Genomic DNA, 25,245 nt, shown 5'->3' with positions numbered 1-25,245 from the left:
ATTTCAACCGTACAAAAAAGTAGAGAGAATAGTACAGCGAATATGTCCATTGCCCAGCTATGACCAATATAAACTCATGACCATTCACTTCATCTATACCCTCCACTCCCTGCTGCCACCCAACCTCATTATTTATTTATTTATTTATGGCTGTGTTGGGTCTTCGTTGCTGCGCGTGGGCTTTGTCTAGTTGCAGCGAGCAGGGGCTACTCTTTGTTGCGGTGCGCGGGCTTCTCATCGCGGTGGCTTCTCTTTTTGCGGAGCCCAGGCTCTAGGTGCGCAGGCTTCAGTAGTTGCGGCAGGAGGCCTCAGTAGTTGTGGCGCATGGGCTTAGTTGCTCCACGGCGTGTGGGATCTTCCGGGACCAGGGCTCGAACGCGTATCCCCTGCATTGGCAGGCGGATTCTTAACCACTGCACCACCAGGGAAGTCCCTAACTGCATTATTTTGAAGCGAATCTCAGACAGCATATTAATACATCTATAGATATTTCAGTGTGCACCTCTAAAAGATGTTTTAAAGAACATCATCACAATTACATGATTAGCAGTATTTATATTAATTATAGACTTAGCATTAGCAATACTTTTTTTTTTTTTAAGTTACTCTTATTTATTTTGGGCTGCATTGGGTCTTCATTGCTGTGCACGTACTTTCTCTAGTTGCGGCGAGCAGGGGCTACTCTTCATTGCGGTGCGCGGGCTTCTCATTGCGGTGGCTTCTCTTGTTGCGGAGCACGGGCTCTAGGCGCGCGGGCTTCAGTAGTTGTAGCACATGGGCTCAGCAGTTGTGGCTCGCGGGCTCTAGAGCGCAGGCTCAGTAGTTGTGGTGCACGGGCTTAGTTGCTCCGCGGCATGTGGGATCTTCCCGGACCAGGGCTTGAACCCGTGTCCCCTGCATTGGCAGGCGGATTCTTAACCACTGCGCCACCAAGGAACCGCCAGCAATACTTCTTTAAATCCTCAACTATCTAGTTCGTGTTGGTATTAGTTATCTATTGCTGTGTAACTTAGTGGTTTAAAATAACAATAAACATTTATTGTCACTCAGTTTCTGTGGGTCAGGAATTCCGGAGCGGCTTAGCTAGTTCCGGCTCAGTGTCTCCGGAGACTGCAGTCACTTGAAAGCTTGACAGTTCCTGGAGGATCTGCTTTCCAGGTTGCTCAATCACACTGGCTGGCAATTCAGTGCTGGCTGTGGCTTGGGTCCTCTCTGCAAGCACTCTCCACCGGGCAGCTTGAACGGCCTCAGAACCCATGCCTGGTTTCCCTCAGAGCAAGTGCACCAGAGAGCCAAGGAGGACGCTGCAATGCCCTTCATGACCAAGCTTCGTAAATCACACACAGTTCTGCAGTATTCGTCCCATTATATGTACCAGCCTGCTTCCGCGTAGAGGGTATGAATACCAGGAGGCCAGGATTTTTGAGGGGTGGGTGGGCATCCTGGACAATGGTTACCACAGGTTCAAATTGCCCCAGTTCTCCCTCTCTCTCCCTCTCTCTCATTTACAGTTGGTTTATTTGAATCAGGATCCAATTCAGGTCTACATCATTGCATTTTCTTGATATGGCTCGTAAGTCTTAACCTCTAGGTTCCTTTCCCTCTATTGTTTTTTTTTTATTTCGTTCTTCCTTCTTTGCCTTTTCTTTTTCTTAAAAAAGAATCTAGGTTGTTTGTCCTTAGAGTTTTACTAGGTTTTGCTGCTTGCATCCCCATTATGTCATTTAACATAGTCCTCTGACCCGTCTTCCCTGTAAACTGGTACTTGATCTAGAACGTAATATGCCTGAGAGTCAACTTTTTTTTGGAAGTGTTGCTTACTTGCATCAGGAGGCATATGTCAGGTTGTCTCTTAATATGATGTTGGTGGCTATTATCATCTCCTAGCTTCATTATTCCGTCAGAGGTTTACAATAGTGATACTAATCCTATAATTCCTTCATGTAATAGCTGGAGTACTTCTATAGAGAGAAACTTTTACTTACTTTTTGATTACCCTGAAGTACAGTTTATACAGACAAGAAAGGATAAATGCTGCTGTTTATTGACAAAGTGACTGGTTTCTAGCATCCACCAAAGCTGACCAATATTTTTAAAAGTATCATGAACTTATGAGTTTATTGATGCTCAAATTATCCCATCTTCGGCCAGGAGGAGCCTCTTTAGATTAGCCCCTGAGTCCTTCTGAATGATACTACAGTAGTCATCTTTGACAGCTCCTTTGCTTTCTGGCATAACGTTATGTTCCAGGTTCATCTTGTACATTTCCTGAGCCATTTCTCCAAGGAGCTCTGCTTCCTTTTAGTGAGACAGGAGAGGGACCACATCTGGGCATTAGTGTATAATTGCCTTTCAACTAGCCCCTTTCCCCAGTCTACTCTCTAGTCACCTGAGATGTGAGGACTTAAATCTGACCGTTCCCTTGCTCAAAGCCCTTCAATGCTCTCTGCTGCCGTCAGGACAAGGCCAGCTCCTTAGCACCGAACAGCAGGCCCTCAGTTATTGTTTACCCCCTCCTTCTCATTTCCTACTGGTCCCCTCTGTAAAATTCACAACCCAGCAATTGCACTCCCAGCACTCCCCATGCTGAATCACGCTCCTGTGCCTTTTCTCACACTAATCCCTTGACCTGAAAACACCCACTCCTACCACTGCCTTTCTAACCTCACCACTTGTCTCACTTGACTCAATCTTCGAGATTTCACCTTAGTTCAGGTATCATCTCCAACACACTTTTCCCTGAACCAGGAGCAGGGCTGTCTCTGTTGTCCATGGCCCTGTGTTTACCTGTAAGAACTTAATGTCTGCATGTAGCTCTCCTGCACTGCTCCGCCATGATGACTGAAAAGCAGTAACTATATCCACCTCTAGCCCAGCATGGAGCACGTTACCTGGCGCCAAGTGGGCGCCCCCATCTGACCCCCTGCTTCGCAGAACAGACTGTCTATTCTCCCAGCACAGACATCCTTCCACTTCTGCCGCCCACCGATGCCTTCCCCACTCTAGCTCAGCCTGCAGGTCTGCTAGGCGTGGAACGAGCTATGTTAACCTCTTCTGTTTAACTTGTGACTGGTGGGCTAGTTGGGAGAAGACTAAAAGGGAGCTCACTGCCCTGCTCTGGTTACAAAGATTGAGGGTGCGAAGACAGTACCTGAAACACCTCACATTTCCTGCTCCACCTCAGCTGGGGCCTCAGCCAGGAGTCAGAGTAACAGGAAGCTGTTTACAATGAGAGTGACAACCAGAGGGCAAGCATGCCAAAATGGAGTAACCTGACTGTAATGCAAATTTTGGTTTATAATCACATATATAAACTCTACGAGGACAAGGATTTTTATATTTTCACTGATGATTTCTACCGTCGAGAATAGAGCCGGGCCCAGTGGGTGACCACAGATATTGCAGACCACGATACTTGCAAAATGAGTGAATTGTCATGCTTTTTCCATTATGCATCCCCAAATGTCAAAGCTTGGCTGTACACTGGAACCAACTACACGTGCTGCTACCATGAACCCCCTATGATAAAGGCTGGGTAGAAGGAGGACCAGAAAAAGGCCTGGGCTGTGTATGGAACAGAGAATATCCCCAACATTTGTGGCAAGCTGGGGCTACAGACTGAGAGGCCCAAGTGGGGGTCTCTTTATTTCTATTCATACCTAGAGCAAACTTAATCCTGTCCTACTCCCAGCCCCAAGAACAAGAAGTCAGACAGCCCCCCAAACCTCCCGTTCAGCTGTGGCCTTGAATTTCACACACACTTACACAAGGAAAGGTTAAGGAATTTTCTTTATTTTTTACAAATTAAGACTATGTAGATTCCATATATTTCTGAATCAAAAACACCTTTGTCTTCACAGTATGAGTTAGAGAATACAGCCTGAGCTGGAAACCAAGGAACTAGAAAAGAAAGTGATAATTACAGTGATTACTGTATTAAAAACCTGTTAGGCATTTTCTTTAAAAGTAGTTTTTTATATCTTGTCATTCTTGGCACTGTTTCTAAAGAAAAACTCCTTCATCCCAAGCAAAAAAAGCACAAGAGGTGGAGTTTGGCTTCAGGAGATGTAACGCATATTCTCAGGCCTAGCAGAGAATCAACAAATGTATGGAGAGTTGCTATTGGGGGCTGAATGGGAAGGAAATCCCTTTTAGTAAATTCTCAAGCCACAGGCTGGAGACAGCAGCTAAATCAGAGGGCAGCATCCTCTGCAGAAGCAAGACATTCTGAGTGGCATGCCACTCCAGGAATCACACAGCCTGGGAACAAAACTGTTTCATGGGATGGCACAGTGATGTGGTGTGCTGTGAACCAGTAGCCACTGGGTCAAACTGTGTACTGGTTGTGAACAGGGGAAGCCAAAAATGGTGTCCTACTAGCAATGAGTTTTCGATGGCTCAGTTCCCCTTACGTTGAAGCCCTGTGAGTAGCCAGAGCCACAAACGCTCCCAAGGCTGCCTGACCTTCTGTGCCAGCTGGCTGTGGCAGCTCACAGGGAAGGAGCTGGTGACCCCATTAGTACTGCCCCCCTACACTTGCAAATACAGAACTGTAGGAAAGCAGAAGTCTTGCAGGTTTGGTCGCCCAGCCCCTGCCTAAAGAAGGCTGCAGATTTCTGCAAACAGGTGAATAGACCAAAACCTGAAGTGCATCTGTAAAATGGACATTTACCTACTGCCCCAAATCTCTGACCTGACACTACCTATTAGTGCCCAAGATAAGACAAAAACGCACCTAAGGACTGTTATGAATGCTGCCTCCCAAGCCATCACAGCCCGTGCCACTGGTGTGAACAAAGACCCACTCAGTTAGTGGGGGAGATACTACTCTCCCCTGCCCCAAACAGATCCTCATCTGGGTCTGTCTGGCAGGATTAGTCACAATTACCTCAGAGGCTCAGCCATGCCCCTTCTCTATCCTTCCTCTCCCGGGACCCTTAATCACAGCCACGTGGTAGAGGCCACTCAGTAACTAAGGTAGTGATCAATTTAACAAAAAAATGGGGAAGTCTGGGAACTCTACATTATATCTTGCCATACATAATCAGCCATTTCATAGATGCCTGACCAGAATTTCCCTTTGTGCTGAAACCCTCCCACCCCACGGATGGAAAGCAGGCAGATTCCGAGGGCCAGACAAGGGATTGGAAAGGGAACCCACACAAATCCACACTCCTTTTGTGACAGCAAGGCAGAAAGGCATGTCTGCCAGACCAGCAGTGACTCGGGCAGCTCAGGGGAAGCAAAGCATCCACCAGAAGAGGCTTTTCATGTTCTCTGTAGGGGTTGGCAGCTCAGACGTAATAAGCCTGAGTAACAATGGGACCAGCAAACGTCTTTCCAATGGAAAACACACTGCCTAGTCCCATAGGAAATGCGCATAAAGCAAACAACGCTGAGGGAAGAAGGGCCGAGCAAGGCGTCTCTACCAAACAGTTCAGGTCCACTCGGTGAAGCTCAGTCGTAAAGCGGACTCCTGGAGTTTGCTTCCTCTGCAGATCCAGCTCCTCATCACGGCAGACTGGCTGCCTGAGCAGAGGAAGAGGCTAGGGATGGGGGATGACAAAAAAGGGAGTGGGGAAGAATCCCAGAAATATGAAGCCAAACTCCAAACTATATTTTGCTAATCATTTTTTTGATCAAAAAAATTCAAAATAGAGAAAACCACAAAGTACAAAAGCTTTTCTGATGCTTTTCATTATCACAGAACACGCAACCTGTATGTAATGTGTGCAAAGAGGAAATGAGGGGCGGAGGGAGAGGAAGTCAAATTGGGGAAGGCTGGATGGTCATTTCACTTCTTCTCCTTCTTCTTATCCTAGAAATGGAGGAAAATTACCCAATTAACTTCTGGCATTGACATTTAAGCTAAAACTCTTGAGTCAGCCGATACCTCACTGCCTTTGGTTAGTGATTGGAAGGGATCCGGACAGTAAAAAGGGAGGAGAGGTGCTCCTTCAGTATAGGAGGAACTGAATCTTAACCATCTTCTGCTGGTGGTCTCCCAAGTCGCTACAGACTTGACAACAATAAAGGTTAAGCAGTTGCTCCCGTTGCTACCCCATGAGTAGCTAGGTGGGCTGCCTAACCACTCCTGGCTACTCACGACCACGACAGCTCAGATCCCAACCACTGAAGGCTGCAGACCAGCGGTCTACCCTAAAATAACTGAACGAGAGGCCAAGACCAAGCCAAGATCAACTTTCCATTAGGCCTGAGAAGAAAGCATGAATCCTCAGCATAAATCAACATTCGAAATAATATAGTCCAGTTGAACTCTTCATTGCACTGGGGGGAAGCGCAGGGTATCATTACATGGATGAAAGGGATGTTGTTTTGACTGAAACTGCTTGGTCCTCAGTCCAATCGCAGTACAGACCAGAGGACCACCAATCCCATCTGGTCAACTGCTTCCATCACCACTGCACCGACTCACATTCCACCTTAAGTTCTGTAAAGAAAGGCCTGTGCTTTTATTTGTTCCCCTACTGCTGGAGTGGATGATGTTTGCCACTCACTAACCCTATACAGAATGCCCTTCTTGAAGAAAATTAAGACTAACAAATGGGTAAAATTGGCCTATTTCTAAAATATATATACAAAAGCTGGTGGTATTATATAAATCCTCTAGATTATCTTTTTGAGTCACAACTATCTTTACAGCCTTTAAATCCTTCATATAGTAGACTGTTTCTTGTTGCCACTGAAGCTCTTTTCCTTTTGATACTAATCTCAGGGATTCATTTAAAAAAGAAAAAAAAAAAAAAAAGGATGATTTTTACTTGTTCCTTTTTCTCCAACAGCTAAAGACTTCTAGTTGAACTCTTACTCAGTGGCCTGCCTTACAGTTACCCTGGACCCACACAGTGTGAGCAAGTTCTCAAGCTTTAAGTACACATAGATGCCGAGCTCAGGAGCCAGTCTTTCATCTTTAGGTGGTGCTAACCTTCTCATTCATAGCCAGGATCATCATGAGTTTTCTGAAGAGAGTAACGAAATCTAAGAAGAGGTCAACGCAGTGCCTGAAAGAGAAGAACCAGGTCACAAACTGCACTTCCCACTTTCCTTTATCCACAAGCCCACAAAGGTGCAGAACACAGAAACCCCGCCCCAACTCCAAGAGTCAACTTCACCAGCACTCCACCACCAACTAAGTAAAACTCTAGTGTCTGAGATCCTCTTCAACTCAGCGAAGCCATGGAGCATAGAGAAAAGAAAATTTAGACTCTGCAGAGGCCTGAGTCTGAACCTGGAACTACCATTAACTAGTTGAGACTTTGAGAGGATTACCACATTAAAAAAATTATATGCATATCTTCTTCTCATTGTTAAAGGTTTAAAGAATACAATAGTAAAAAGAGTAAAAGGTGAAAGATCCCTTTCCCTCTCCTCTGCCTAGAGGTAACCACTATTCAAAGTATGGATAATTAAATACATATTATTAGTCCAACTTTTAAAAATCTGATGTCTTTCAGGAATTGAGGGAAACAATGCTTTTTGGTGCATAGTTCCAAAACCATGGATATCCTATCATGTATGCCCCTGAAGGCTGGCCACATAAGTCAGCCAGTGCCATCTGGTCCTTCTTATTCCTACCGATGTGGAAAGAAAGGTGAGTCAAGCAAAAGATCATCCCAGAGATCAGAAAAGAGTAGTCGAATGGAAGAGTATGCCTCCCCGCTTCATGCTCATTAAAGACCAGGTTTCACACTCACCAGATATAATCTTTATCTCCACTTTCAGCCTTTTCAATAATGAGTTGAGTATCAAAAAGGACAAAGCCACACATGACCACCAGTCCCACATACAGGTTTGCCTAACAAAAGAAGAATGAGATGAGGTTACCACGTGGTAGACATTGTAAAGAAAAAACAGCCATACCTCCTTCTGGCCCTTGGCCACTAGAAAGTACATCGAACGCTAACCCTACTGACATTAACATTCGTGGGAACTGAAGCCACAGTGAAGACCATATTACTTCCCTAGGCACAATTCTGCACTTCAGAAGGCTCCGTCCTGGGAGGGTGAGTGGCGAGGCTTCAAGAGCACTGCCCCACAAAGATGAGAATTCTTAGTCTATCTTGGCTATAGGGGGTTAAGCAAGAAAAAGAAATGCAAGGTAAATGGCTGCTGCAAAGTTATATGCAAATCTCACCTGGAAAAGCCAAATGGATCTGAAGAAAAGGTTCCCCAGGGAAGACAAGAGCATCAGGCTCATGGCTGACATCAAGATACCTGTAAGAGAAGACAAAAAGCCATCTTGAGAAAAGCCAAAGCAAAGTAAAGCAAAGCAATCCCATTAAGGGCATTCATTACTTTCCCCCCAAAATGAAGGCTTCCAATTTCAACCCAACAGTCACAAGTTGGAGGTGAGGGGAAAGGTCCTAGTGAGAATTCTGGCTAAAGTGGAGACCCTCGCCCTATTTTCCAGTCCACACATACCTCCCAGAAAGAGGTAGCTACGGCGCCTGGCATAGAGTGCACTCAGGGTGAAGCAGGTGAAGATCATTGCTGTGCCCAGGAAGGCGGTGGGAAGGATGCTGTTAAGGGAAAAGACCATTATATCAAAGGCTACAGGTATATAACCTATATTTAGAAGGTATATTTAGAAGGTATATTCGTAAGACACTAGTAACATAGTTACCTGGGGTTGATGGCAATGCACAAGTCCAGAGCAGGGCCCAGGCCAACTCCTAGAAAACAAAAAGCCCCAGAACACAGCATTAACACCGATTTTTGAAGCGGACTCTCATCCAAAAGCTGATCATCAATAGCATGGGCATGCCTACAGTCCTAGAAAACAACAAAACAAGTGGACTAACGTAATTAAATCTCTCTCTCTTCCATTCTCAACTGTTTTCCAGAGAACAAATACTTGACTGAGTTATTCATGGACAGACCTGCACAACTGTCCCCTTGGCTGAAAATCATAGATGACCCAGGAGGAATAGACATTAGGAAAAATGAAGCAGGCATGTCAAACATTTTCCAGCTAAATTATAAGGCTGCAAAACTCTGAAGAGCAGTGATGTGAGACTGTAATGTGGGCCAGATCAGGAATTAGATGAAAAGGATAAAGAGCAAAGCAGTGCCTTGTGGCCAACAACCTGTAGTCATGCAGGCTGACTCCCTCTGTAGCAGAAAAGGCCAGACCGGTTCTGCAGGTGGACACCTGCCAACAGGAGGGTGCGGCGGCAACCTGTTCCAGCTCCAATCTCTCCTCTACTCTGGCTTTTCTCTCCTTCTGATAATCCCACCCCTTTAATACCTTCAAAAACTAGCTTTCCCTGATCTAAAAATCTTAATCTCTAAATCCCTTCCTTTCTACAATTTCTTCAACACTGTATAGATTAGACGCACTCAGAACAAGTTGTACTAACTCAAATGTTGCTTTGCAAGTATTTTTACTATGTACCTTGAGACCTGTTTTCCTTAATGACAATTCTAGAAGATCTGCGCTTTTAATTCTTTCCTTGAGAATCAGCAAAGTGCCCTGTAGGATGGATCTCAATGTATGACTTTAATTAACTGTCCACAAGATTCAGAACAGATGCTCCTATGATAGTTGCCAGTGTGAGTTCAACTAAGTCAGATTCTTGGCCTAGTTTAGTCCCATGTCCACCATTAACAAGTTACGCTACCTAAGCTCTTAAACCTCATTCATTCAAGCATACAAATGCTTATTTCTGGATACAAAAGTAGAAGTCACAGACACTAGTCACAAAGAGCCCTCTAGATGGGGAAGCAAGATGCACCTCTATGAAATAAGAAAGCAATACAAGGCACACTCAAATACAAGATAGGATGGTACAGTGTGCCAGTTGGGGTGCATCAGAATAAATATATATCTTGGGCCTTAATCTAAAGAGATACTAAAAATACAGTGTCCCTCCCTCAAAATTAAACCAATCCCTTAACATACCTGTAAGGAAAGCAAATCCAGCAAGAAGTCCCAGTCTTTTTTGCTCAGTTTCATGGCTATGAGGTGTTGCCATCAGCCAAATCATCAACCCCAGGGATCCCAAGGCAGAGAGCAGGCCAGCCTGTTAGATCCAGTCAATAATTAAACACTTGAAAGTATCAAATTTATTTTGCAAGAGACCTTATTGGGTTCAAATATTCACCTGGACTTCCTAATATTTGCTTCTAACCTGGAGGCAGCAGAAAAGGCAGTGAGGGCTGAGGAGAAAAACCAGAAGCTTGGAGGACAAGGTCAGGACCATGGTGGATGCTGGAGGCAGACCATTAACTGTAACTGCCCAAGTCAAATTATGAGTCTGACCCAAGAAACAGAAAAGATGAATCAAAGTGACAAGTGCTTGAAGCATATTCCAATCTGCAGAACAAGTAGGAATGACCTCTTTTTGATCACTTTAAAACACACACACACACTCAAATGTATATACACACACACAGAAAAAACTGAATGATTGTGCCCCCCCTCCTCAAATTCATGTTTAAATCCTAACCCCCAATTTAATGGTATTTGGAGGTGGGGTCTTTGGAACGTGATTAGATCATAAGGGTGGAGCCTTCACAAAGGGAGGTTAGTGACCTTATAAAAGAGATCCCAGAGAGCTCCCTTGCCCCTTCTACCATGTGACGACACAGGAGAAGATGGCTGTTTACACAGGAAGCTGGCCCTCACCACAGAACAAATCTGCCAGCACCTATCATGATCTTGGACTTCCCAGCCTCCCAAACTCTGAGAAACGTTTGTTGTTTAAGCCACCCAGTTTATGGTATTCTGTTAGAGCAGCCTGAATGAACTGAGACAGAGAGTAAGAACCAAAATGTTAAGTTAATTTAGGGTGATGGGATTATGGAGTTTTATATTTCCTTCTTATCACTAGTCTGTTTTCTAAATTCTCTACAATGAACATGCATTAGTTTTATAAGAAAAAAAAAATTTTGTTTTAAAGCAAGTGGGAAAAGTTACAAGCATTAGAAAGAGAGGAAAATCATCAAGGATGTATGTAGACACCAAAGTTCCTTCCTTCTTTTAAAGGTAGTCAATCCTCAGTTTTCACAGTAGTTCTGCTCTATACAGCCACTGTAAGCAATGAATCAGTGATACTGAACAAATGCTCCTGGAGGAAACAAAGGTTTAAGCTCTTTCGAGCCTCTTGTCACATTTTTATCAACTGGTCAATACAAAACCTTGTCGTATATGTCTTTTCTGTTTAAAGACACTTGGATATATACTGTTGACTCATCAGCATAGAACTCGTGCCCAGCCGCACTGTAATTCATGCCTGAACAAAGCTTATGTAACACACGTATTTTCTCTATAAGGCACATCACAGTCTTGCACTTAGCAATACCACTCAGCACTTTTTAGCACTATGCCTGAGGCCATTTTAAACATCAAAATCACCAAGAAAAATTATAAGAACGCAGGTGGCACTAAACAGACTATGAAAAAGACACTTGTTTACAGTATGAGAGCTTGAAAGAAGGCAGTGTTGCCTTGTTCAACCTCAGCCAGAACATGGTGCAATGGACAACTCGAATTTTTTGCCACTCTGTGTATGGCTGCAAATGTCCACAAAAGCACCATGAGAACTGATTTTAGGGTTACAAATGAATTTTGCTGAGTAGGTAAATCACAAATACGGAATCCATGAAAGATGAGGATGACTATATTACTTAAAAAAACAATGAAAACACAACCAGAAACCAAAAGGGCCACTTTTGCCTAAAAGGTAGAAAATGTTTTAGTCTGAACATGAGGGATCAAAGCCCTATCTTTGAGTGTCTAGAGTAATTTTTCACACAACCTCTGCCAGGAGATGCCTGAGCATGGGGATGCCTGATCATGCCACTCCTCAGCAGTGGCAAATGCCAACACAGGCACACCCCTGTACTTACACTAAAAAGGTCACTCCAAAAGGGACAAGTCTTGGTTAGTGAGCTTCAAACTTTTTGATTATTCCTCAAGCATCCCTTTTATTGTTTCTAGCCAAACTCCAACTCTCACTCAACAAAGGAAAATGAGTTTATCAAAGAATAAAATGGGCCAAATCCTTAAAGGTCTCAACCCTGTCTCTCCTGATAATCATACAATCAGTGTTCTGTATCCAACTACTACACAGTCATTCAGGCAAAAAAAGAGGAAGAATGGAAGAAAAGATAAAAAGGTTACTGTGCAAAACCAGCCCAGCACGCAGACCTCTCCCCAGTGGGTGGGGGTCTTGTGTGTCAGCAGCACACCGTTCAGTGTCAGGGTCAAAACATCCTGTTTTCAGTATTTAGAGAGGGCAGAGTTGCCAGAAAAATTAAATGGTTCTGCATGTCCTGATTTACAACTGGCTCTGGCTGGGTTCAGATCCCAAACTACTGAAAAGTATTAAGGAAGGACATAGGCTTGTACCACCCTGCTGAGCTAGTTTCTTCCTAATGCGATTTGTGCCACAGCAACTAGAGGAGAAAACCGCTCTTACCTGAATGAAATGGGTGACCACATGGACATAGGCCCCGGCAGCTGCCACAAACATACAGAGGGCAAAACTGGCATAGACCTTCTTCAGGTGCTGCTGTGTCGAGGGGGTTCTAGGAAAGAATGTTAATAATGGCCATTACTCCAGGACCAATCTCATCTCTAAGCTAAGAATAATTTTCCTTCTTCTTCCCAGAGAATATGTGAAAGTTTTGGTACAATAAAAAAAGAATGCTTTGAAAACTAGGTTAACAAACAGAAAATCTTAAATGCTGAGGAAGGCCCCAATGCCCAAACTATGAACAATCATTACCCAAACTATAATAACTAAATGGCTTTCCAGCGACCACACCGCAGCCCTTAGAATTTGGGTGCTTTTATCAGATCCTCTGGATTCTAGCAAAGTTAATATGTTAGTTTGTACGTACAAAAGTTAATACATCAGGAAAAGGAAAAGAAACAAGATATAAAAGGAAATGTAATAAGGAAGTACAGTCAAGGTCAAAGCACTTACATGTGGGAAAATTTAAGGAGTGCATCAAAGTTGATCTTCCGATCAAATATGTTCATGATGCTAGAGTCTGTGGGACACAGTCTCCACTCTGTGGAATCAAGGAAATAAGAAAAGTTATTTTAAAGATACAAGGACACACAAAATAACAAACAACTTTCTTATGAAAAATAGCAACATACAAGTTTGGAAAAATGAAAGTTATATCTAAAATCCCACTGCCCTAATACCACCATTTGCATTTTTATGTATTTCCTTCTAGAATACATTTGCAATCATACGCAACCATTTTAAAGGGGACAGAAGAACCCATCTTCTTCTCCTCAAACTGTTTCATTACTAGCATTTGATTTCTATTCTTTCAGAAGATAACCTGCCCCTTTAAAAGACAGTTTGTTTCTTTGAGAAATTCTCTATTAGCAAGCTAGTTAAAGGGACCCAGTCTTACTGGAACATAAAGCAACTTGTCATTTTTTCAAGATGCCAGAGAATTCCCTCAGCAAAGGCACAGAAGCTTAAAGATAAAAAAGAAAAACTATAAAGCTGGGTCTGGCACTAGGGCTTGCATTTCTTAAATATACATTTAGAAACTTTCCACCCAATGCAATTTAGAACTGAACTGTAAGGGAGCCACAATTTTAAAAAGAGGAAAGTTCCTCCATGAAAAAGAAATTTGTGCAGAGAGAATTTTTTAAAACACAATTTCAGAACCTTTCTTACAGAAGAGTTGGAATAGTACAAGGAATTTCTGCACACTTCACCCAGATTTCCTAAATGTTAGTATGTCACCATATTTGCTTTATCCCCCCCTCTCTATATAGCAATATATGGAGACCTTTTCCTAACTATGCAAGACACAATGCCTCTTTACACCTAAACACTTCAGTATGTATATCCTGAAAACAATGATCAAAATCAGTAAATTAACAATAATACAATACCATTCTCTAATCTACAGATCTTATTCAGATCTTGTCAACTGTCCCAATTGTCAGAAAGGGCATTTTAAAACTGAACTACAGCCAGGTTACATTACATCAATACCATAAAGTCAGGATCTTAAGTTTTGCTCCCTCCCGTATCGCACATGCAATCCTAAATAAACACATTTAACCTATAGAACTAAAAATCTAATCAAGAGCTTTCATCCTTCCTAAATATCAATGCTCCAGATTCTTATTAGACCCATAATACCCATTCATTTCAAATCAGCCAAAAACGGGGGAGAGGAGGGGATTAAAGCTAAGCTGTTTGAAAGACAGGCCTACTACTCACACCCATTCTATCAGCACCTAGCCCAATACTCAGCAAAATTAATCCAGGCAATAAAAGTTACAATCCCCAAACTGACTTCCCGAGGAATCCTGGGCCAGTGGAAAGATGCCATCCTTAGAGTTCACAAGCATCACTACCGCTTGTTTCCTGAGGCTCTCTCTCATACATGGAACAATTACAATGGCTGGCTTGCTTTCTCTGATTTCCTCTTTCCTTTCTCACCAACATCCCTACTCACCTCAGTTGTACTGTTAGTTTTGTTCTGAAGGATAGATACAGTGAGAAGCTGCAGAACCTACTAAAGCTGTTCCTCTCGCCTCTAAATCACGGGGCTCTGGGCCCTCTTGATCTAGATGGTGCAATGGTTGCAGGCTATTGCATGGCCAACCAAAGCCTTCCATAACCATGATGAATCCGTCCTCTAGAGAACACACTTACAGGATGGCAGAATCCAGCACCTGGAAAGTGTCTTTGTTTAAAGCTTCCATTAACAGCCTTAATGACATCCCTAGACAGAACTTGCAACAGCACTGAAGCAACCTTCAGAGCCAAGTTTCTCAGTATTCACAACAAAGCTAGAGTGCCTCTTGCTTCCAATTTCAAGAGTTCCAGTGTGTGTGTGGGAGGGTGTGTGTTAAATCCTCAAATACCCTGGGGATTATTAGTCAGAAAGGGGCAACACTCTGTAACCAGACCCCCCTGAATGGAAACTGTGGGAGGGGAGAATGGCAGTTTGCTCTCTGGCATTTCCCAGGGGGTACTGACTGTCCCTCTTACAACTGCTGATGGAAAAACCAAAACCATCAAAGGTTGTGAGGATAGGGACAGAGGTATCAAATATGAATTTCTCCATGATTTAGTGCCTTGCAATTTAAAATCATTAAAAAATTAATTAAAACCAGTTTTCCAACATTACTACCAACTCTAAAATTTAAGTGAAATATGTAATCACCAAATTTTCTAGATGCAAAGGTACACAGCAATTTTAGTAGCAGCTTCATGGGGAAAAATGCAATAAAGTATACATTTAATAATTATGACATGATGTATATATGACATAATTTCAGAACTATTAAAATTAGAAGGGGAAATAGTTAGGTCTTAGAATCAAGGAAATATATGACAGTTTGCTCTCGGTCTGTTCCAAACAGACAAGAACTAACATATAGATAAGTAATGAGTTAAAACTGTTCTTATAACTTTCGCCAGATAGACTAAACTTACCAGTTTTCTATCTTAGCCTCAACTGCTTGTGCTCAGAAGCTGTAGAGAAAAGATATCTACATTTCAATGGTTCATATGCCAACTCAGCTGAACAAGATTAAATTGCATTCATAACTCAAAAATAGCAGCTCCCATACCAAAAGTATTTTCAGTCCCAGGGACAGTCAGCTCTCAACAGGGCTTGAAGTATTCAAAACCATTAACCAAGTAACTCAGCTAACATTCCAGAGGGGCCCCCATAGTTAAGCAAAAATCTTGGTTTTAAAAAAAAGTACAGGGAATTCCCTGGCAGTCCAGTGGTTGGGACTCCGCATTTTCACTGCCGGAGAGCCCAGGTTCAGTCCCTGGTCAAGGAACTAGGATCCTGCAAGCCCTGCAGTGTGGCCAAAAAAATAAATAAACAAAATAAAAAATAAAAATAAATGTAAAAGCACATTAAAATGATAAATTTTATGTTATATATATTTTACCAAAATAAAGGGAAAACGTATACTACAAGTTACTCAAAAATTATTCATTATAGGACTCCCCCTAACATACACTGAAGCCCACTACGGAACGGATACCAGCATTGGTCTGTCTCACCCTGGACCCCAACTCGTACAGAGTTCTATACTCAAATCTAAAATAGGGAGGTGGATAGTGCCTCAGAGACTCATGGGAAATTTGCCTGCACTGCATTTGTAAATGAGAAGTAAATGTTCAGGTGTTACATAACCAAATTCCTTTTATTTAGTTTAGAGACTCATTTTATGCCTTCATCCTTTGAAAGGCAGAATACCAAAACTTGTCAAAATTTGTCATGCATATATTGCTCAAGCTTTGTTGGAAGTGTCACCATCCGTGGTTCCCCAGGCCAGCCTCTCTGCCAGAGCCACCCAAAAACAAAACAAAAAACTTATTGCACAATAGGACTTCCCTGGTGGCGCAGTGGATAAGAATCCCCCTGTCAATGCAGGGGACACTGGTTCGAGCCCTGGTCTGGGAAGATCCCACATGCCACGAAGCAACTAAGCCCATGTGCCACAACTACTGAGCCTGTGCTCTAGAACCCACACGCCACAACTACTGGAGCCCGTGCGCCTAGAGCCCGTACTCCTAGAGCCCGTGCTCCGCAACGAGAAGCCACCGCAAGAAGCACACACACCATAACAAAGAGTAGCCCCAGCTAGCCACAACTAGAGAAAGCCCGCGTGAAGCAACGAAGACCCAACGCTGCCAAAAAAACAAAAACAAAAAAACCCTTACTGCATAGGTTTATCAAGATAGAAAAACTCAAGTAAACACACTGTTTTGAGTTAGGTATTCCTGGGGTCTGCTTTTGTTTGAGGAGGGAAGGGCAGCAGGGGCAGGTAGGAGGAGACAAATATTCTTATCAATTAACATCTTTGTCTTCTTACATATTGTTAAATCTCTTGTTGTTTTCTAAGAACCTTCCTTACCCATGTCCTAAAACAAAATATTATTATCAACAGCCAAGCCTTAAATTAAAAAAAAAAAAAAATTCTCCTCAATCTTATTCCAACACCTATTAAGTACAATGCATATGAAACATGGCCAAGTGGCCAAAAGCTATGCAAATCAATCATGCATTTAGTCTTCTTTTTTTTTTTAGTCTTCATTTTAAAAAAATCCTTGCCTTTGAAAAAGAAAAGCTTACTGACTCCTGGAGCCAGCCCAGAAGCTGCCTCAGTGTATACAATTTAACAACATTAAACCAACCAAAGAAACACTGTTCACGCATTTAATTAAACATACAGTGCATGAATTATATGGTTCTTCATTCCCGTTGTAGTAATTCAAACATCTTGAATCCTGTTCCCACACACCCAAAAGGGACCAAATTGATACTTGAGAGAAGAAAAATCTCATGTGGTTAAAAAAAAAAAAGGTGGTGGTGGTGGGGGGGAATTGTAATTTTTTTAGTAGTTCTTTCTACTGAATAGTTTGTAGAGTCTACAACCATGTCCCTAGCATAGTGGTTAAGAGCACAGCCTGCTGCGTTTGAATCTTGGCTACTTCCTTAGCTGTGTGATGGAGCAAGTCTCTGGCACTTAACGTCACTGTGCTTCAGTTTCCTCATTTGTAAAGTAATAACATTTAATATTCCCTACTTCATACGGATGAGGACTAAGTGAGATAATACAACATGCTAAGAATAGTGCTTCGTACATAAGAACAGCTCAATATATTAACCATTGTTTTCACTAGTGTAATTCATTACTCTCATGTCCTCAGTGCACAATTTTCCCCCTTTTCTTAAATTTTTGTTGTTGTTTATAATCATTTAATGAATGTTCCAAACACACCCTTCACAGGCTACAGGTGATGATTTTCCCTTTTAGAAGTCTAGTTTTAGGGACTTCCCTGGCAGTCCAGTGGTTAAGACTTCGCTTTCCAATGCAGGAGGTGAGGGTTCAATCCCTGACCGGGAGCTAAGATCCCACATGCCTAGTGGCCAAAAAACCAAAACACAAAACAGAAGCAATATTGTAACAAAGACTTTAAAAATGGTCCACATTAAAAAAAAAAAATCTAGTTTTAGAAGACATTTATCATAGGCCTAATATACATATGCTCTGTATTTTAATTTTAAAAATGTATTACTCAAGAATTAGAAATGAAAAAGGAGAGTAACAACTAACACTGCAGAAATACAAAGGATCATGAGAGATTACTACAAGCAACTATATGCCAATAAAATGGACAGCCTGGAAGAAATGGACAAATTCTGAGAAAAGCACAACCTCTGAGACTGAACCAGGAAGAAACAGAAAATATAAACAGACCAATCACAAGCACTAAAACTGAAACTGATTAAAAATCTTCCAACAAACAAAAGCCCAGGACCAGATGGCTTCACAAGCAAATTCTAACAAACATTTACAGAAGAGCTAACACCTATCCTCCTCAAACTCTTCCAAAATACAGCAGAGGGAGGAACACTCCCAAACTCATTCTACGAGGCCACCATCACCCTGATACCAAAACCAGAAAAAGATGTCACAAAGAAAGGAAACTACAGGCCAATAACACTAATGAACATAGATGCAAAAATCCTCAACAGAATACTAGCAAACAGAATCCAACAGCACATTAAAAGGATCGTACACCATGAGCAAGTGGGGTTTATCCCAGGAATGCAAGGATTCTTCAGTATACACAAATCAATGTGATACACCACATTAACAAATTGAAGGAGAAAAACCATATGATCATCTCAATAGATGCAGAAAAAGCTTTTGACAAAATTCAACACCCATTTATGATAAAAACCCTCCAGAAAGTAGGCATAGAGGGAACTTACCTCAACATAATAAAGGCCATATATGACAAACCCACAGCCAACATCGTTCTCAATGGTGAAAAACTGAAACCATTTCCTCTAAGATCAGGAACAAGACAAGGTTGTCAACTCTCACCACTATTATTCAACATAGTTTTGGAAGTTTTAGCCACAGCAATCAGAGAAGAAAAAGAAATAAAAGGAATCCAAATCGGAAAAGAAGGAGTAACGGTGTCACTGTTTGCAGATGACATGATACTATACATAGAGAATCCTAAAGATGCTACCAGAAAACTACCAGAGCTAATCAATGAATTTGGTAAAGTAGCAGGACACAAAATTAATGCACAGAGATCTCTTGCATTCCTGTACAATAATGATGAAAAATCTGAAAAAGAAATTAAGGAAACATTCCCATTTACCACTGCAACAAAAAGAATAAAATACCTTGTAATAAACCTACCTAGGGAGACAAAAGACCTGTATGCAGAAAACTATAAGACACTGATGAAAGAAATTAAAGATGATACAAACAGGTGGAGTGATATACCATGTTGTTGGATTGGAAGAATCAACACTGAAAATGACTATACTACCCAAAACAATCTACAGATTCAATGCAATCCCTATCAAACTACCAATGGCATTTTTCACAGAACTAGAACAAAAAATTTCACCATTTGCATGGAAACACAAAAGACCCCGAATAGTCAAAGCAATCTTGAGAAAGAAAAACGGAGCTGGAGGAATCAGGCTCCTGGACTTCAGACTATACTACAAAACTACAGTAATCAAGACAGTGTGGTACTGGCACAAAAACAGAAATTTAGATCAATGGAACAGGATAGAAAGCCCAGAGATAAACCCACGCACATATGGTCACCTTATTTTTGATAAAGGAGACAAGAATATACAATGGAGAAAAGACAGCCTCTTCAATAAGTGGTGCTAGGAAAACTGGACAGCTACATGTGTGAATGAAATTAGAACACTCCCTACCACCATACACAAAAATAAACTCAAAATGGATTAAAGACCTAAATGTAAGGCCAGACACTATAAAACTCTTAGAGGAAAACATAGGCAGAACACTCTATAACATAAATCACAGCAAGATCCCTTTTGACCCACCTCCTAGAGAAATGGAAATAAAAACAAAAACAAATGGGACCTAATGAAACTTAAAAGCTTTTGCACAGCAAAGCAAACCATAAACAAGACAAAAAGACAACCCTCAGAATGGGAGAAAATATTTACAAATGAAGCGACTGACAAAGAATTAATCTCCAAAATTTACAAGCAGCTCATGCAGCTCAATATCAAAAAAACAAACAACCCAATCCAAAAATGGGCAGAAGATCTAAACAGACATTTCTCCAAAGAAGATATACAAATCGCCAACAAACACATGAAAGGACGCTCAACATCACTAATCATTAGAGTAATGCAAATCAAAACTACAATGAGGTATCACCTCACACCAGCCAGAATGGCCATCAAAAAATCTACAAACAATAAATGCTGGAGAGGGTGTGGAGAAAAGGGAACCCTCTTGCACTGTTGGTGGGAATGTAAACTGATACAGCCACTATGGAGAATAGTATGGAGGTTCCTTAAAAACAGAACTACCATACGACCCAGCAACCCCACTACTGGGCATATACCCTGAGAAAACCGTAATTCAAAAAGAATCATGTACCACAATGTTCATTGCAGCACTATTTACAACAGCCAGGACATGGAAGCAACCTAAGTGTCCATCAATGGATGAATGGATAAAGAAGTTGTGGCACATTTATACAATGGAATATTACTCAGCCATAAAAAGAAACGAAATTGAGTTATTTGTAGTGAGGTGGATGGACCTAGAGTCTGTCATACAGAGTGAAGTAAGTCAGAAAGAGAAAAACAAATACCATATGCTAACACAAGTATATCGAATTTTTAAAAAAAAATTGGTTCTCAAGAACCTAGGGGCAGGACAGGAATAAAGACGCAGATGTAGAGAATGGACTTGAGGACACGGGGAGGGGGAAGGGTAAGGTGGGATGAAGTGAGAGAGTGACATGGACATATATACACTACCAAATGTAAAACCTATAGCTAGTGGGAAGCAGCCGCATAGCACAGGGAGATCAGCTCGGTGCTTTGTGACCACCTAGAGGAGTGGGATACGGAGGGTGGGAGGGAGACTCAAGAGGGAGGAGATATGGGGATGTATGTGTATGTATAGCTGATTCACTTTGTTATAAAACAGAAACTAACACACCATTGTAAAGCAATTATACTCCAATAAAGATGTTAAAATATATATATATATAATTGAATCACTAATTCACAGCTAGCTATATTCTCAAGGCATAATATTTACCCAAATGAGAGAGTAAAATTACATGGGGGGGGGGGAGGGGGAGTCTAAGAAAATTATGAACTGGAATTTAAAGGAACTTGGTAAATCTTACTACTGATTAAAACGACTTTTGTTTAAATGCCATGCCTCTCCTCTGGCACATTTACACTGTACCTCCTGTCCCCCAGGACCACAAAGGTGTTTTGAGACAGCCTAATGACCACTAAGTGATAATCTGATGTGGTAGAGAATTTGATGAAGTAAATGTTTGTTTATTAGCTTGATGCTTTCCTTGCCACCCCTAGGAAGTAAGTCAGTTTGATTTCAAGAAATCCAAGAAATTCTGTCTTGACTAGGGCTGGGCTTTGATTGTCCTAGATCTGGACTCCAGATGCCCCAGCCCATCCCTTAACTTGAACCAAAATCCCTGGATTAGGTAACCCTGAATCTCTAGGAGGCTGCCTCAGAACCAAACCAGTAACTGGAGATGGAATGCCTACCTCCTTCAATAAATTATTATTTTTTGCATCAAACTGACACTGCTGAATCTCCCTCTCTAAAAGCACAACTGTTTGACAGACAGTGAATCACAGAATGGTCCCAATGTCCTAAATACATAATCATCCTCCAATATAAACCAGCAATCCCTGCCCAATAAAACCATATTTAGCCCAAATAAGAGTAGACATAGATTAGGACAAACAGCACACTCACTCAGCCCTCATCCTTGAAGCTCTTTTTCCCCCAAGTGTTTTGGATTCCAGTTAATTGTTCAGGAACTTTTCTCACACTTTTCACTGTAAGCAGCCCCACACTTAAGTCTCTAGAATAAATCTAGACCCCCATCATCTAATCAAGTGTTGCGACCACAAATCAACATTCCCCAGCTGGCTCAGAGAGGAGCCTACCTTAATAGAGGGTCACTGAAGTGGCCCTAAAAGCAGTCTCTACAGTTTTTCTCTCCTTGGTTTGAATACTGTTTTTGAAAACAAAAATGAGTATGTATAATATAAAAACTACTTCATGAAATTTGGTTAGAAACTCTAGAGGAAAACAAGGTGGAGTAAAAGACACTTCTAGCAGATTCTATAGCCAAGTCAAAGTAGCAAAGGAAAATTTAGCAGGATAGTGCATCAAGAGAATATTCAGTGTTTTCCCAGGAGACTAATACCCTTGGGTAGTTTATGAAATAAAGTGAAACTCTTCAGGCTAGCAATAGTACCTTTTATAACAATACCACTGACTGCATTTATATGAAATTAAACAAATTTCAAAGTGTTTTATTATATACACTATTCCCTTTGATCATCACACACATGAAGAAAGGGCAAGAATGATTAGTCCCACTTTAAAGATTAAAAAGTAAGTTCAAAAAGGCAGCATAATAGTGGCACGAGCACTCGATTTGGAGTCACAAGTCCTGCCATAGTCTACCACATAACTTTGGGGAAATCATTTTACCTAAGGTCATCTAGGCTTCCTCATCTGGAAGGATGATTAACTAACACCTGCTCTACTAAGCTCATTGAATGCCAATAAGAAAATCTGTGTGAAATTATTGTAAAGTGCTAAACACTTTACAATGGACATTAAATGGACATTAGTACTGACCAACATCAGAAAGTTGAAATAAATAGTAGAGCCACGGACTTCCCTGGTGGCGCAGTGGTTAGGAATCCGCCTGCCAATGCAGGGGACACGGATTCGAGCCCTGGTACGGGAAGATCCCACATGCCGCGGAGCAACTACTGAAGCCCGCGCCCCTAGAGCCCGTGCTCTGCAACACGAGAAGCCACCGCAAGGAGAAGCCCGCGCACCGCAACGAAGAATAGCCCCCGCTCGCCGCAACTAGAGAAAGCCCGCGCGCAGCAACGAAGACCCCTAATGCAGCCAAAAATAAATTAATTAATTAATTTAAAAAAAAAAATAGTAGAGCCAGAACCAGGTTAGGGGTCTTCTGACCTCTCAAGCCTGGTGCTCTTTTTACTATTACACCCTACAGTAGAAAAGCAAGTTTTCCTTAAAGCAGTTCCAGCCATAGGTCAAGAGAGATTGTAAAACAACAACAAACATATGTTGATTCCTATTATACTTTTCTGTATTTTTCAGCATTTCTACAGTAAGTACGAACCATATGCATAAATCAAGAAAAGATGTGGAAATGCTGACCAAATATCTGGATTAATTTTACCTTTCTTTCCTATTCTTCAGGAGAGTGAGACTTCACTGGATCAATAGTGGGGAAGGGAGAGAAGGGAAGAAAGAGGGTACTAAGCCAGGTTTCCACAACAAAATGAATAATGGAAGAAGGAAACTCTGAATCCAAATTACAGACTGCATTTCTCAAGGATTCAACCATTCTGACCCCACTGGAGGAAAATGGCAGAGAATCTAAATGTCAACATACTCCTGAAGCCAGGCCAAAAAAAATATTAGACAAGGAGGAATAATAAAACACCAAAGAGGGTAAATCAAATAATTACAGAAATGTGTTTGCAGAAGCCGTAAGAAATGTAGTTATGAAACTTTTATCTTTCTTGAATTTAATTCTTAAACTACACATACAACCAAAAGATAAACTTGAAATAAATAAGTAACTAGAAAAGCCCATTCGCCATTAACCTTTAACCTTGAAATTTTTGTCTACGTTTCAGGCACAGTCAGCTCTTCTACGTGATTACACATTCACAAGTTAACTATTGCTGGAACAGAGATTCAAGTTCAGACAGGTTTTTGTTGTTGTTTGGTCAATGAAAGGCTCATGCGGCAGGCAATGCAACCTGGGCTGGCACCGGGCTGCAATTCCTCACTTAATAAACACACAAAAATACCACAGCTCCAGCAAGTACGTCCAAGAAAAAAAGAAAAACAACCGCCCAACGACGCCTTTCCTGAGCGGACTTTGAGAAAGACGCCCACAAGGCCCAGGGCCAAGCAAAGCCAAAGCCACCTCACCTGTCCAAAAGTAACCAATCAGACCTGAGCGGGGCTGCCCTGGGGGGCTGGCAAGCCAGGCCTGGCCCCGGTCTCTCCTCACCTCCCGCCTCTGCTGTTGGCTTCCAAGAAACTAAGGAGCCTCGCGGGTCACAGAGGAGTGTGACATCACCCGCCCCGCCGTGACAGGGCAGCTTGCCGGACCAGGCCCTCCTGAGTCCCAGTCCCCGCCGCTCACCCAAATGGGGCCCGGCCAGAGGACCCCCAGCAGGCCAGGGATCTGTCGGGTGGGGCGGCGATGACCACAAACCCGTAAGGTTTCGCTTTCATTCTCCTCGGAAGGAAGGTGCGGGGGACGTGCCCTGAATTCAAGGGATCGAGGCTGGGCCTGGGCCGTCTACACCGGGCGGAGAAGGAAGAAGAGGGACGCGCAATGGGGGGGGGGAAAGGGCAAGCAAGAGTCTTCCCTAGCGCTACCATGCAGAATCCGCGCCTCGACGCCCCCCAGAGACCCCTTGGACTCGTCCCCGCCCCTCCCCCGCTCCGGTACGGTTGCGCGTGCGCGGTAGTAGTTCTCGTTTTCCTCCCCTCCCCGCCTAGCTTTCCGGAGTCCAGTTGTCGACCAGGGCCCACTTTCCCCAGGATGCAGTCAGTCCGAAAACGGAGACTACTCCCACTCTTGCTCAAGCAATAACTGCTAACCCTCTTTCCATTTCTCACTCCCGGCTTGCACAGTCCTAGCTTCAGACGTACCTTCTGACTCGCCGCTCAGGAGCCCAGACAGCTCTCCTATCACCGGATGTGCTTCTGACTCTCCCAGGGTCCGCTCCGGACTCTTTACCTCGCGTCCGCCCCTCGAGGGAAGCCCCGCCCCCGCGTTCCGCTTAAGGCAAGTCCTCATTGGCCGTTCGTTGCACTTCTGCCTTTCCATTGGCTGTACTTGCATAAACAACAGCTGCTTACTTCAGAGCCATTTGCTTAACGCCCGTGTCGATCAAGACTCTAGCCGCCAACCAGCGTCGTAGCGAAAGATATCCGCCTTCTTCCCTAATAGTAAGAAAGGGTCGCGGTCCAAAGCCGCCTCTAGTGGACAGAAAGAAGAGGGGCAGGCCCCACCCAAGACACAGGGCAAGTAATTCAGCCTCCAATACGCGCGGTAGGATAGCACCGCAAAGTCCCGGGATTCTGGTTTAGGCTGGTCATGGAATGTTAAAGGGGGAAAGAGA

The 25,245-nt window shown here is 42.7% G+C and overlaps 1 protein-coding gene across 2 annotated transcripts; it reads right to left on the bottom strand.

The window, feature by feature from the left end:
* Positions 1–3,771: 3,771 nt before the first annotated feature.
* On the bottom strand, positions 3,772–24,866 carry TMBIM6 (transmembrane BAX inhibitor motif containing 6). 2 transcript variants are annotated; one of them, XM_059935860.1, is made up of 11 exons: positions 24,773–24,838; positions 15,450–15,488; positions 12,954–13,041; positions 12,444–12,552; positions 9,923–10,043; positions 8,645–8,693; positions 8,443–8,540; positions 8,156–8,235; positions 7,716–7,816; positions 6,947–7,022; positions 3,772–5,818 (listed from the first exon to the last, which is right to left on the bottom strand). In XM_059935860.1, the coding sequence occupies exons 3-11, from the start codon at positions 13,007–13,009 to the stop codon at positions 5,795–5,797; spliced, it is 714 nt and encodes a 237-aa protein (XP_059791843.1). In that variant the 5' UTR covers positions 13,010–13,041; positions 15,450–15,488; positions 24,773–24,838; the 3' UTR covers positions 3,772–5,794. The 2 variants fall into 2 exon arrangements, with proteins under 2 accessions (XP_059791843.1, XP_059791842.1); XM_059935859.1 differs by lacking the exon at positions 15,450–15,488 and having other exon boundaries at positions 24,773–24,866.
* Between the last annotated feature and the right edge of the window lie 379 nt (positions 24,867–25,245).

This window comes from Balaenoptera ricei, chromosome 10, assembly GCF_028023285.1.
Source record: "Balaenoptera ricei isolate mBalRic1 chromosome 10, mBalRic1.hap2, whole genome shotgun sequence".
Lineage (NCBI taxonomy): Eukaryota > Metazoa > Chordata > Mammalia > Artiodactyla > Balaenopteridae > Balaenoptera > Balaenoptera ricei.
Note: the sequence above shows the minus strand (reverse complement) of the source record. Positions and strands in the feature narration are given on the sequence as shown.